Genomic DNA, 15,320 nt, shown 5'->3' on the forward strand with positions numbered 1-15,320 from the left:
CAAATGAAAGCCCAATTTATCCTGAGCAAGAAAACAAGACATAGATCACCAGGACAAACTAAGTAGTTGAGATGATATGTACAGTTTTACTAACACATGTGAAAGTTGCAGGCGCTAGGATTTGTTTTACCTTCATCATGAAGGGGTTAATTACCAAGCATTAAAAGGAGAAATCCAGCCAAAGCTCGTTTGGCTGGGCTTCTCCTATGGATCACAAGAGTGCAGTTCATTTTGCACTCCTGTGACCCGTTTTCAGCAGAGAGCGGTCTGAAGTCCACTCTCTGCTGACATCACGGATATCAGTCCAAGCATCGCATCATCATGACAATAAAGTCTGGATCCACCAGATGCCTGGACTGACATCCGTCTCAGACTCTCAGTGAGCTGCTGAGAGCCTGAGATGGCTGATACCCACCCCTCCACAGCTCAGCGCTCCAATGAGTGCGGAGGGAGATGAGCAGAGAGCTGTCACTGATAGTCTACAGCTCTCTGCGCAAGGAGTTCTGAAAACTGAGCGATCAGCGATGTTCGATCGCTCAGTTTTCAGTGTAGAGGCAACCAATGCTGCATCCACCTAGGTAAGTATAAATCTAAAATGAAAAAGAAACTCATACTTCTCTTTTAACAAGGTTCTGTATGCATGTTTTATAAGCGCACTCCAACTAGAATGTAGGTTCTATGCTTTTGTTTCTTTCCTCTGTTCTTATTGGCGGTAACCTGAAGCACTGTTCTGACATTTATTTTGTTTGGGTTGCTCCTAGAAATCTAACTGCTCAGTGCAAAAAAAAAATATCACATCCACTACTCAACTATGTTGTTCCACCAATAGGGCTACAATCACCTTAAGGCCTCATGTACACATGACATTTTTACAGCTGCTGTTAGGGGCGTCTGACTTTTTTTTAAAAGCCTCTAAACACCCCTCCATGTTAGCCTATATGTTCATGCACACATAAACTTTCAGAGGCGTTTGGAGGCATAAGCGTTTAGAGGCAGTAGAAAAAAAGGACAGCCGGTGCGTCCAGGAGTAGAGGCTGTTGAGCTGAAAAAAAACGAAAAACGCTGCTAAACGCATTTGGCGTTTTTACATTATAGGGAGTTTTTACTGAAAAAAAGCCAAAAAGCGATAACGCCAAAAAACGCCCATAAACACTATTCAAAAATTTTTTTAAATTTTTAAAAAACATTTTTAACGCTGCTTCTTCCTGGCAGCAGCGCTGCGTTATCTTTAGGTTTTTTAAGCCCTCTTGCACATGGACGTACAAATTTACTGATGTTAATACACAGGATCTTGTTGACATAAAGATCCTGAGTAAAATGTTCCATAAAGACCTTGCGTAAATGCTCATAAAGTCATGTATGTGTCAAATTCTTCTTTATCATCTTCTAGTTGCCAGTGTTGCAATATACATGCGTATACACACGCACCTGTTTAAAATTACTGCAATCAAACATAGAATTTTCTATTTTTATTTTATGGCTCTGTACTCATCGCTGTAGTAGTGATCATTACATAGCTGTGTACACTGTTCTATAGACAACAATGTACCTGTGTTCAGATCAATAAAAAACATGGCTTTTTTTAATCACGTGTGTAAGGGGCCTTTGACTTTATCCTTTGGAAGCTGGAAATCATTGTAGTAGGCACCTCTACTATAGTGTTCTCCACTACTTTCCAGGTTCCATGCTGAGCGGCTGCCTTGCTGCATTGCACACACAGTTGGTCATTTGCTTGGCACAGGCACTATTCAGGGAACACTTTTCATTTTCATAATGAATACAAAGCGTTCACTTATTGGACAAGGTGGAGAGGCAGGCCAGTGAGGTCTCAATCAAAGCTGTAACTATGTAAAAATTGCCAAACCTAAACTTCAGCTTAAGCATGTCTCGATTGTAAAAATATCCCCTTATTTCCCACCCTGATAATAAGAGCACAGCTGCGAGATGACTTGCCTGCATATAGTGGCTGGGAATAGTATTATTAGTTTCTTTGTGGGTTCCCTTCAAGAATATTTTGAGGCTGGGTGCATATAGTGTAACTAAATTTAGAAGAGCAGCAGGGAGGCCAGACACTTAGCCTTGGTTCACACTGGGACGACTTGTCAGGCGACCTAGTCGCCTGACAAGTAGCGCCCCGTTCTCTGCAATGGAACAGTTCTAATCGCTCCGACTTAGAAAAAGGTTCCAGTACGACTTTGGGGGCGACTTGCATTGACTTCTATACAGAAGTCGTTTTGCAAGTCGCTGCTGAGTCGTGTCCTGGGTCGCCTGAGGCAGTCGCGCTGTAAGTCGTGCTGCCTCAGTGTCAACCGAACCCAAAGCTGGGAAATCATTGTCAGGAATGAAGGATTTGGAGATTTGAATGCAATGTACTTGTGACCCTCTCCAGCCCCATGCAGATGTGCCTGTATTAAGCTGGGCACACACTCAAAGTTTTTGAGCAACCAGGCAGACTGAACAAAGAAAACTGAGAGATAGCCATACTAACACCAGCGATGTTAGTGCAGCGATCTCTCCTGCTGTGCCTTAGTGTTAGACTTTGCCCCTGCTAGAACAAACAGATCAGGGCTCACTGCTATTGGCTGCCAGCGCTGATTAGATGCTGGTTTTCCAGCATGCCCTTTCGACAGAAGCTGGTCGTTAGACCGCCCAAACAGACAGATGTACGCATGGACCAAAAGTTGGCCGGTTCCTGCCAAACCGAGCAACTTCAGCTGTTTTGCTGCCCCTGTGTACAAGGCTTTAGAGGCATTTTGATATTTGTTTATAGCTAGAAAAGTGAGCCAAGTTATCACCAGCCAGTGCATTGGAATTTTACAGTCCTAATTATAGGTTCACTTTAAAGGCAACTTGTAGTGAAAAAATATGGAGACTGCCATTGCTAACTTCCACGTAAAAATATTAGAAGCCTGCTGTCTGTCTGGTTGTAAAGCGGAAGTCCAGGTTTCCAGTCACTTTAAATAGTTAGTTTGGGCAGGTCCAATCAAACTATTTACAATAAATTAGCAGCTGTCAGTGCAGTATCATATTGTTGTAGCATCATACATACAGCATGTAGAGCTGTGTTTCACAGCAGTACAGGCGACTTCCTGTCTGCTACTGGAACAAAACTGAGTGCTTCTCAGCCTTGTATTTTTATCAGTTAATACAAGGCTTTCTCTGATTGGTCGAGGTGGAGCGGAGGGCGGATGATCTCATGATTGATAAAAATACAAGACTTCTTCTGAATAGCTAAGAAGCTCTCAGCCCAACTTTATTTTTCTCTAGCAGCAGACATGAAGTACCATAGGGCTGAGGAACATGGTGCTGCAAACTGTATGTATGATGCTACTACAGTATAACAGTGCTTATTTAGTAATAGAAAAAGTTCATTGGAAAGCACACTGGATGTTAAAATAACATTATAAAAACGTCAGTAGCTTTGCAGTGAGTTTTTCAACTTTTTTCAACGATTTTGCGAAAGGGTTTTTTAGCATTTATTAGCGTTTTTTAGTGTTTTTCCGCATTAGCGTTTTAGTGGGGTTTTTTTTAAGAAAAATGTTTTTGGTTTTTTTTTTCAATGGATCAAAAACGTTAAATGCTGGTGAGCGAAGTTTTTGAGCGTTTATCGACGTTTATCAGCATTAGAGCGTTTTTACAGCTGAAAAACGTCTCTCAGAACCCACTAGTTTTGGGTTTTTTTACTGCTCAAAAACACCACTGCCCAAAACTGCTGATAACAGCCTATGTGTGCATGGACACATAGGATAACATGATGGAGAGTTTAACCACTTCCCGCCTGGCCTATAGAAGATTGACAGCCGGATGGTGGTTCAGTTATCCTGACTGGGCGTCATATGACATCCAGCAGGATAACATGCCGCCGAGCGCCCGTCTGACACACCGCTCCACCGATCTTTACCATGTGATCAGCCGTGTCCAATCACGGCTGATCACGATGTCAGTAGGAAGAGCCATTGATCGGCTTTTCCTCACTCGTGTTTGACAGACGCGAGTAGAGGAGAGAAGATCGGCGGCTCTCCTGACAGGGGAGGTCTGCCCTGATTGTTTATCAGCGCAGCCCCCTCTCAGATGACCACATTGGACCACCAGAGACGCCACTAGATCCACCAGGGAAGGGGGCAACATGTGGATGGCCAGGTATGTACCCCATGGCCATCCACATGTGCCCAATCTGTGCCAATCAGTGCGCACCATTATATTTCAGTGATGCCCAGCAATGCCACCCATTAATGTCATGAGTGCCACCAATCAGTGTCATCAGTGCCACCCATCAGTGTCCATCGGTGCCACCTGTCAGTGCCCATCTGTGCCCATCAGTGCCCATCCGTGCCACCTATCAGTGCCACCCATAAGCACCCATCAGTGCCACCTACGAGTGCCCATCAGTGCTGCCTATGAGTGCCCATCAGTGCCACCTATGAGTGCCCATCAGTGCCGCATACCAGTGCCACCTAACAGTTTCCCCTCAGTGCTGCCTATAAGTGCCCATCAGTGCCACCTCATTGGTGCCACCTTATCGGTGCCCATTAGTGCTGCTGTATCAGTGCCCGCCAGTGCAGCCATATCAGTGCACGTCATTGAAGAAAATGTAAATATTTATAAAAATTTAACAGAAACAAAGAAAAACTTGTTTTTTTCAAAATTTCCGGTCTTTTTTTATTTGTTGCGCAAAAAATAAAAACCGCAGAGGTGATCAAATACCACCAAAAGAAAGCTCTATTTGTGGGAACAAAATGATAAAAAATTTGTTTGGGTACAGTATAGCATGACCGTACAATTGTCATTCAAATTGCGACAGAGCTAAAAGCTGAAAATTGGCCTGGGCGGGAAGGTGTCTAAGTGCCTGGTATTGAAGTGGTTAATGACTGTAGGAAAAAACGTCTACAGCCCAAAACACCTGCTTTAAAAACGTCCAGGGTGCATGAGGCCTTAAAGTGACAGTAAACATGGACTTCGGCTTTAACACATTTTGAGCTGATGACCTGGCATTTGAATCAGGAAAGTCGAGTGAAGCTTTATGACAGCCAGGCAACTACTGTAACATTATCAGTAGGAGAAAGGTCAACAACCGAAGTCTCCCCATTTCCTTCAATAAAATATGCTCTTTTTTCTTACACAAAGACTATGCCATATTACAACTCCATAAATGACCCCTCTATTCCATAGGGAATATAGACGGTTCATAAACCTTATACAACAACTACTGATACCCAAGAAGAAATTATTTATCTTACTAGGCTAGTCTGTTGAAAATAAGATGTAAAGTTTTCTTTAGTGATGGGTGGGAGGTAGGGAGCAGGAAGGACTTCTGTTTCCACAAAGTCTTGACCCCATGTCTTGGTGAAGAAGTCAGACTCCCGTTTTGCAAGTCGAGGGTCGTTTAGTGCTGCTGGCAGGTTCACTTTGGAATGATAAATAGTCCATTTGTGCTGATCTGCGACCACAGATGGCTCATCACACAAACTATTAGCATCACCTGCACAAAAAGAGAAACAAAATAATTAGATGTCTAAAAAGCAGCTGCCACCTAGACTGATGAATAACTGAGGAGCCAAGAAAAACGAATGCAATGCCAATTAAGCTTCATTTTCACAGGCATACTGCAAAGTGGCATCTTTACCGCACAGGAAATACAGGTATTCTGTGCAGGCAGCCTGTTCAAATCAATGGCAGATGGATGGGTGCACAGATCTGCATGGACCTCCAAGCGCCTATCTGCGTACCCCTGTGTGGGACTGATGCATTGATCAAAACGCAAACAGGGCAATCCTAAAATGGTTGCTGAAATTTGTTTGGTTCTGTTAAAGAGCAATTACCAGCAAGTAAAATAAACTAATCTCCTAAAGTGATATTAAAGTCTTGTTTTTTTTTTGTTAAAAAATAACAAGCATGCCATACTTACCTGGCTTTGTGCAATGGTTTTGCACAGAGCAGCCCAGATCCTCCTCTTCTCTGGTCCCCCGTCGGCGTTCCTGGCCTCTCCCTCCTGCCATGTGTCTGTGTGTCCATTCAGACACGGAGCAGCGGCTCGGCTCCATCCCCTCTCTCCTCATTGGCTCACCTTCCTTTGATTGACAGCAGTGGGCACCAATCAGGAGGAGAGTCCTGGATGGCAGAGGAAAAAGTGGACATTGCCGGAGAGAGATGAGGCTTAGGTAAGTATTAGGGGATACACAGCATACAAATATTCTCCTGCGCTCACAGTGGTGACTCAGAGGTATAGTCAGTGTACAGGCTTCTTTAAAGTGATTGTAAAAGGTTAGTTTTGCACAGAGCAGCCCCGATCCTCCTTTTCTCGGATCCCCCGGTGGCACTCCTGGCCCCTTCTCTTCATCGAGTGCCCCCACGGAGAGCCGCTTCCCATGGGGGCACTCGTGCGGGCGCGCTCCTGAGTCCTGCTGCTGCATCCATTGGCACAGACAGCAGGAATCGTCCCCGCCCCCTGGCTTCCATGTCACTAGTTTTGATTGACAGCAGCAGGAGGCAATGGCTCCTGCTATCAATCTATCCAATGAGAACCCGAGACAGCGGCTGGAGCTGCTGGGCTCGTTCTCAACGCTGGAACAAACATGTTCAGGTAAAAAAAAGAGGGGCTCTGGGGGGGAGGTGCAACACAGGTTTTTCACCTTAAAGCATAGATTGCATTAAGGTGAAAAACTTTGGGACTTTCCAACTCCTTTAAAAGGAGAAGTTCAGCCTGAGCTCATTTGGCTGGGCTTCTCCTCTGGGACACAGGAGTGCAATTCGTTTTGCACTCCTGTGAACCATTTTCAGCAGAGAGCAGTCTGAAGTCCGCTCTCTGCTGATGTCACCAAGATCAGTCCAGGCACCGTGTTCATCCCGGCTTCCGAAGTCAGGATCCGCCAGGTGCCTGGACTGGTGTCCGTCTCCACCACTCAGCGAGCCGCTGAGACGGCTGCTCCCTGCCTCTCCACAGCTCAGCTGAGCGTGGAGGAGCAGAGCAGGAGAGCTGCTGATTGACAGACAGCAGCTCTCTGCTCTGGGAGGTCAGAGAACCGAGCCATCGGTTCTCAGTGAAGAGGCAGCGGGGGACAGTTGCAGCATTGCACCGATGCTGCATCCACCTAGGTGAGTATGATTGACCAATAAAAAAAAAAAAAAAAAACATACTTCTCTTTTAATGCTGGTGGTCTTGCTGCCTTCCCAGGATATTGGGCATCCTCAAACTCCAATCAGGAGAGAGAGTCCTGGACAGCCGATGCTCTTGGGCAACAATGCTGGATCGAGAAGGGGCTTGGGTATGTATTAGGGGGCTGAGGGGGGCTGCTGCACACAGAAGATTTTTTTATCCTAATGCATAGAATGCAATAAAGCAAAGGTCCACCCAAAAGTGGAACTTCTGCTCATTTGTCTCCTCCCCCTCCCGTGCCACATTTGGCACCTTTCAGGGGGAGCGGATACCTGTCTTTGACAGGTATCCTGTCCCCACTTCCGTGAGACCGGGCCTCAACACATTAAGTCAGCAGCTCGGCTCCCTCCTCCTCCCGCCGCCAGGCCAGTAGGAAAGCGCTGCGATGCCTCGTGCATACCGGGTTCCCTTAACAGCAATGGCAGCGACAGCACCCGACAGCTGATGGAAACATCAGCTGCGGTACGCACATCACCGGACTGCAGGACAGGTAAGTGTCCTATTATTAAAAGTCAGCAGCTGCTGGCTTTTAAATTTTGCAGGGGTGGACGGACCTCTGCGTTAAGATAAAAAAAAACATCTGCCTTTAGAACCACTTTAACTACTGTTGCAATTAAAGCTGACAGGGGTTCTAACCCATCCACATTCTATACAAACAAAAAATACAGTTTTGGCTTTACATACACTAAATCTACTTGTAATCAGAGATTTTATTAGTCCTTTGCAACCAGATCCAGTACACTTCATAAGCTGCTTTTCAGTGGTATTTCAGTTGAGTATATGCGAACTCCATCTCATGCTTCGGTATCAGTATCTAGTACCATCCTCCCTTATTTCCAAAACGATGTGCACGGTTCATGCTTTCTACTTGAGTAGTTCTAAAAGCATTTGAGGTTTTAGTTGAGTTGTGCTAAAAACAAAAACTGCTAATTGCACACTCTCAGCAGTGATGAATCAGCATGTTCCAGCTCACCACAGCACTGTGCTGCATAAAGGGGAACTTTACAGCTCAATGCAAAAGGAGGTGATGAAAACACAAATAGGCAAAGTCAGATGATTGAAGTTTCCCAGAGTATAAAAATGTGTTCATCTATCAACTAGACACCTCATGTGTGAAAAATCATATCCAGTACACCACAGCAGAATTTTAACGAATGCGTTCACCCTGACCTGCTTATTCAACTGTCCAGTGTTATGTTTAAGGAATTCAGCAATAACTACTGTGTCTAAGTTGACCCTATAATATTATACAATGCAGAAAACATGAATTTCTGTCAGGAAACAGACTTCCTATGCAGTTATAATTATATAAAGTTATACACAGATGGACAAATTGAAAAAATGAAAACCTGTAGGAGGGCATTGCTCTTCAGCTTTTTATAGATGTCAATATTGGGGAATACAGAGTTCCAGTATATATATTTCTACTGAGATTGGATTAAAGGATCAAAGTCTACTCAAACTGATCTACACTATATTACCAAAAGTATTGGGACACCTGCCTTTACACGCACATGAACTTTTTTTTAAAATTTTTATAAGGGTCAATTTTATTACATTTTCAACAGTATTGTACATTTCCATGTTACATCTCAAATTTCTGTACAATATAGCTTAAGAACATTTCAGTCTGAACTTAGTATTATGTATATAAACCATGTATATGTTGACAATCAATCATTTCCATTTCTGTTCAATGAACAACTAAAACCTGAGGACACTGCCACACCATATGGAAGAAGTCGCCCACTGCCGCATTGCATTGAGGGCACTCTGGTGATTCCCTTTTACCCATTTTATGTAGTCGTTTGGGGGTGTAGTATATTCTATGTAGGTAGTTTTATTGCAGCAATTTGTCTCTAACTGAGACCATCGAGGGCACTCGTGTATCCAGGGCTTCTGACCAGGACTCCTCCGTAAGGGACAGTATATCACCTTTCCATTATGCAGCCACCCTCTCCATTCTAGGGGAAGAGGATGTCAGCAGTGTGAAATAATATTTAGAAATCAACTTCGAGTGATCTACATCAGCTACTAATTTTTCCATACTGGAAGGGGAGAGTGCCACCCCCCCCCCCCACCGTATTGGGCCATTGCTGCATGACGCAGCTGTAGGTATCTGAAGAAGAATGTGTTTGGAACTCCGTATTCAGTCTTCAGGTCTATGAAAAACCTAAAGACCCCATCTCTAAACATCTGATGGGCATATTTGACCCCACTGGCCGCCCAGCATGCTCCATCCGGTACCTTGGCTATCTCCCTAAGCTGAGGGTTATGCCACAGTGGAGCGTTAGGGGATGCCGCTAGACTGGTGCCACCCACTCTAGCATTACACATATGAAATATTTTATGACAGCTTCAGTATACCCGCCCCCTGCTCTAGGTATGGGCCATTTCTATAAAGAACATTGATCAGTGCTTCATATGAGTGGACCTGGGCCACCACCGAGGCGATGTCCAATTGTGGGAAGCCCCACCAGTGCACATGTGTCAATTGGGCTGCCAGGTAGTAACACTGTAGGTTCGTTAATGCTAATCCTCCCATCCGGACTGGTAAGTAAAGTGTATCTAGGGACACCCTAGCTGGTTTAGGTCCCCAAAGAAAGGATGAGAATATTTTATTGATGCCTGTAAACCATTTCTTAGGGATATAAAGCGGGGCATACTCAGATTGAAAGGGAAAAATTATGAACTTGTTCCAGTTTACTTTGAATCCTGAGTATCCCCCAAATTCTAAGATTCTGTCCAAGGCAGTGGTCAACGAGCCCTCCGCCTCGGCCAGGTACAGGAGCATGTCATCAGGGTATAGAGACTTTTTTTTCCTCCAGCGCGTTGACATTACAACCCCTGACATTTCCATCCTCTATCAGTAGAGCCGCCAGCGGTTCTATAGCCAGGGCGACAAAGGTCACTATTGCACAATAGTAAAGAGGCAATGCAGGTTTATGGCTGTCGACCTCTCAGGTATGAAACCTGTCTGATCTGGGTGGATAACAGAGGCAATCACCTTATTTAATCGTTTGGCCAAAAGTTTAGCTAATATTTTTGCGTCGACATTAATTAGGGATATCGGCCTGTATGATTCGCATAGGTCATGGTCCTTGTGCGGCTTAGAAATCAGGACTATAAGTGCGTCTCTCATAGACTTGGGAAGTATACACCTATCGTAGGCGTCTTTATACATTTCAAACAATTTGGGTGCTAGGCTTTCGGTATACGTGCCATACCATTCAACTGGTAGGCCATCCATTCCTGGGGTCTTATTTCAATTTAGGGATCGTATGGCTGATATAACCTCCTCCACCATAAGGGGGAGGTCAAGTTCCCCCGCCACCTCTCCAGGGAGTTCCAGGAGGGGTATTGGGGCTAGATATTTCTGCACCGCCTCCTTCCCATAGTCTACCCTTGAGGTATATAATTCAGAGTAAAAGGCCAAAGGCATCAGCTATGTCTGTATGTGACGTACAAAGTTTCATGTGCGCAACATAGATGCGTGGGATAGAGGTCGGTGCTTGGTGTGAGTGGGCCAGGTAGGCTAGTAGCTTACTGTTTTTATCCCCGAATTCAAAAATACACTGTGACTGGTAAAGTAGTTTTTCTGCGTTTTTTCCACTAAGACTAAGTCCAATTGACGTATACTCTCCCTCTATACCCTATGTGTATCAGGGTTTGGGTTTTTAATGTAGTCCACATCAGCTTCTGTAGCTATCTACTCCGACTCCCTGATCTTCCATTCCCTAGCCGATTGGAGCTGTTTGATCATTCCTGAGCTAGAGCCCCTAAGTGTGGCTTTGAATGCTTCCCAGGTTACCCCCACCGGGACCTCCCCTCTATGTTCTAGCCAAAAGTTATTAATGGACGCCACAGTGGACCTCTCGAAGCACTCCTCCTTGAGCGACAAGGGGCTCAACCTCTACACAACATACGCACATGGTTTCTCCATATCAATGGTAAGAAGCAGGGGGGAGTGGTCCGAGATGGCCCTCGGTAGGTGTAGAACTCCCACCACCCTTGGCAGCAATGCCCTGGTCACAAAACACATGTCTAATCTAGAGAGGGTGTTAAATGTAGAAGAAAAACAAGAGTACGCTTTGGCATCAGGATGTTTCCACCCCCATGCTTCCACCAAATCGTAGTGCTTCACACAGGCTTCCAGTGGGGATCCTCCTACAGTCACCATCCCAAACCTATCTTTGTCAGGTGACAGCATTGCGTTCAGATCCCCTGCTAAAACAATAAGTCCTTCCGTCATCTGAAGCACCTCCGCCATCACGGTTTCCCATACCTCTACTGTAAATGGGGGTGGTATATAAACCGCCACAAAGGTATATGGTTGGTTATTAATAATCAGCACCAGGGCTACAAACCTACCAAACGGATCCAATTTTACCATCTTGGTAGTATACAGTAGGGATTTGGATACAAGAACAAATACACCCCTGACATGCTGGAGTACGTGGAGTGGAACGCTCTACTTACAAAGCCCCTATGGAGAGCCAGCGTCCTGGAGCCCACCAAATGTGATTCCTGAAGGAATATAATATGCGGCTTACGTTTAAGGATGTATTTAAAGACTAAGGCTCTCTTAATCTTGGAATTAAGCCCTCTCACGTTCCAAGAGAGGAGATGAAGGGTCTGCATAGGGGTATTCATAGAAAGTCTGATCTAGAGGATTATGTATATGTGGGTACAATAGTAGCCGAGAGCCTCTCAGGTGGAAGCTAAATACATAACTAAACTTCACTTCCCCCCTCCGGGGTAATATATTAATACACATGGTATATCAGTAGGGTAAACATTTCCAGAGCATTCATTTGTTCGAACTGTATGAAGAGCACACAAAAGAGACCGATTGCCAGAGCCCCCTCTCATTGGGGACTTGTAAAAAAAAAAAAAAGAAAAAAAAAAAAGAAAAAAAAAAAAGGAAAAAAAAAAAAAAAAAAAAAAAAAAAAAAAAAAAAAAAAAAAGAAGAAGAACATAAACGTTCCTGGATCCAGAACTGAGGATCCCAAGACCCATTCCCCCCACCCTGCCCGCAGCCCCAAACATTCTGCAGGCTTTCACCCAAGACATTAAACAGCAAAGTATCCCTAAAGGGGGGTATTCTTCCTGTACCAGCCAGACAGGAAGATTTAGGGGCAAGTATGGAAGAGTTAACAGAGCATTAATGGGACCGCCTTTGTTTGAAGACCATTCTGCATTGTCCCTGCAGGGCTTGAGATATGCCAGATCATTCAGACCGGGAAAGGTCAAACGTGAAGAATAATGATATAGCAGTTATAGGCATATATTTCAACAGTCAGAGCTGTTGTATCTGCCTGGGGGATCCCCCCCAGGCCCTCTAGGTAACATACCCATCAGATGGGAGAGTAGATTTGTTATCCAGGTCCCAGAGATTCCAGCCAGCGGTTCGTTTCCTTGGGTGACATGAAGAATTGTGTTTGCCCTTTGTGCATGACTCTCAGCTTAGCCAGGTATAACATACTGTATTGCAGGCTGCGTTCTCTCAGGCGCTGCTTCACACTTTGAAAGGCTGCCCTTTGCTTCTGCGTAGCTGCAGAAAAATCCGGGAAGATGGAGAAGCAATTGTTGTTATACATCAATTCAGGTAGATTTCGGGCTTTGCGCAGTATGGTTTCTTTATCCCTGAAGTACAGAAAGCAGGCCAGCATGGGTCTAGGATATCTGCCCGGCGGGGGGAGCTCTCAGGGGAACCCTGTATGCCCTTTCTATGGCAAACAGATGAGAGAAGCTGTCATCACCAAAGGTTTGTTTGAGCCAAGACAACAGGAATTCCTCAGGATTCTTTCCCTCCGAACCTTCCGGGAATCCCAGAAATCTGAGATTATTCCTTTGGAGTCTGTCTTCAATATCCCCAGTTTGGCTTCCTGGGACTTGTTGTCCACCGCCATATCTCTCACCTGCGCCAGCATAGGGTTGAGATCATTCTCCACCGCACTTATACGCTGCTAAGTTTGTGTGACCCTCTGTCTCACCTTCTGCACATCATCTTTGAGGATAGCAAAGTCCACCCTGATGGTTTCAATCTGCGTGGATAGGGCAGCATGGTAGCTCCTAATAGTGTCCATAATCTGCAGCAGCGCCGGCTCTCCCACATGTGTACCGGAGCCACTCTCCCCGAGTCTGACTGGGGAGAGGGCAGAGGGTGCGCTAGATGATCAGTCGGATCCAGCCAGTCATTATGCCCCTCGGTCCATCTGCGGTCTGGAGGAACAGAAGTAGCGCGCCACATCGTTCCCGAACGGGCGCAATTTTGGGAAGCCTCGTGGGCGAACTTAGCCAGCTTCTCTGTGGGCGTAGGGTTCACACTCGTGCCGTATTTTACCATGGCCGGGAACCGTTCCCCTATCGATGCCGGTCGGTATGTAATAAATGGTTCGAGCCTGGGGCAAGTCAGGATAATGAAGGATGATTGCGCGGTCGGAGCTCTGGAGAAAAGCTTCATCACATACCGGAAGTTGGTCACGCCCCCACGCACATGAACTTTAATGTCATCCCAGTCTTAGTCCATACTGCTCAATACTGAATTTTCCCACCCTTTACAGCTATAACGGCTTCAACTCTTCTGGGAAGGCTGTCCACAAGGTTTAGGAGTGTGTCTATGGGAGTGTTTGACCATTCTTCCAGAAGCACATTTGTGCGGTCAGGCACTGATGTTGGACGAGAAGGCCTGGTTCGCAGTCTCCACTCTAATTCATTCCAAAGGTGTTCTTTCGGGTTGAGGTCCGGACTCTGTGCAGGCCAGTCAAGTTTCTCCACCCCAAACTCACTCTTATATGTCTTTATGGACCTTGCTTTGTGCACTGGTCCAAATAACTTGGTGGCGTGAGTATTATAGTGTGGGGGTGTTTTTCAGGGGTTGGGCTTGGCCCCTTAGTACCAGTGAAAGGAACTCTTAAGGCGTCAGTATACCAAGACATTTTGGACAATTTCATGCTCCCAACTTTGTAGGAATAGTTTTGGGATGGCCCCTTCCTGTTCCAACGTGACTGCGCACCAGTGGACAAAGCAAGGTCCATAAAGACGAGTTTGGGGTGGAGAAACTTAGCTGGCCTGCACAGAGTCCTGGCAGAGACTGCGAGCCAGGCCTTCTCATGCACATCAGTGCCTGACCTCACAAATGCACTTCTGGAAGCATGGTCAAACATTCCCATAGACACACTCCTAAACCTTGTAGACAGTCTTCCCAGAAGAGTTGACATTAGGAGGAAACACAAACACAATATTGGTATAATTTTAAGCGCTAAACCATCTGATGAAAAAGATTAAAGTTTAACATTTTAATGAAAAGGCATGCATCTGCATGCTGATACATGAAAGTGCATCCGTGTGAATGGTGAGTGGATAGGTGTTCTGATTGGCCAGACAGCATGTGGGCTGCTTCCCAGTTTGACAGCCCTGGACCACTCCCACCCAGAGACACACAGCGGACATCTCCATGAGGCTTATCGAGGCTCCAGCTGCGGCTAACACACAGCACTCGTGGATCCCTCAATAGAGACTTTCCGGCAGTCCTACTGTGCTCCTGTAACACTGCACGTGGAAGCTCCCACCAACTCTAGCACTCTGCAAGTGTTCCAACATTTTTCATGCAAGTTTTTAGTGTTGTTTTATACTTATATACTGAATAAATTCCTAAGCTGTTTAAAAGATTGGTGCTTCTCTCTCCTCCTTTTGCTTCCCAGAAGAGTTGAAGCTGTTATAGCTGCAAAGGGTGGGCCAACTTAATATTGAACTCTATGGACTAAGACTGGGAAGCCTATAAAGTTCATGTGCGTGTAAAGGCAGGCAACCCAATACTTTTGGCAATATAGTGTATAAAGTAGAATGCAACAAAAGATGCTGGAACATGCAAGGTAGACGTGAAGATAGTCAAGGATTTTGGAAGGAAGATCTTACTTTAGTAGTATCCAACACACATAAAAACAAACAGGCAGACTCAGTCTATTAGGCTTCATCAATTTCTAGTAGGGCTGACCCTTTATAGCTTATGTCTGGGCAAAAACAAACAAAAACATGAAGTACATCTCTGCATTACATGCAATATTTGTGGACCTTGCCAGAATTTTAGAGCGCCTTAACTCTGTAGTGAGCAGACAGCTCTGCCTTTGGTGCATTTAAATCATAATCGGGGTTGTCAGCACT

General features: G+C 45.3%; 1 protein-coding gene across 1 annotated transcript in view; it reads right to left on the reverse strand.

Annotated features, from left to right (window-relative positions):
- The window catches only part of VPS54 (VPS54 subunit of GARP complex), a 226,758-nt gene that overhangs the window by 140,955 nt on the left and 70,483 nt on the right, over window positions 1–15,320 (reverse strand). Inside the window, exon 3 of the mRNA XM_073628190.1 lies at window positions 5,238–5,479. Coding sequence (XP_073484291.1) covers window positions 5,238–5,479 — 242 coding nt within the window. The remainder of the gene's footprint in view (window positions 1–5,237; window positions 5,480–15,320) is intronic.

The sequence above is a fragment of the Aquarana catesbeiana genome, linkage group LG04, assembly GCF_042186555.1.
Source record: "Aquarana catesbeiana isolate 2022-GZ linkage group LG04, ASM4218655v1, whole genome shotgun sequence".
Taxonomy (NCBI): Eukaryota; Metazoa; Chordata; class Amphibia; order Anura; family Ranidae; genus Aquarana; species Aquarana catesbeiana.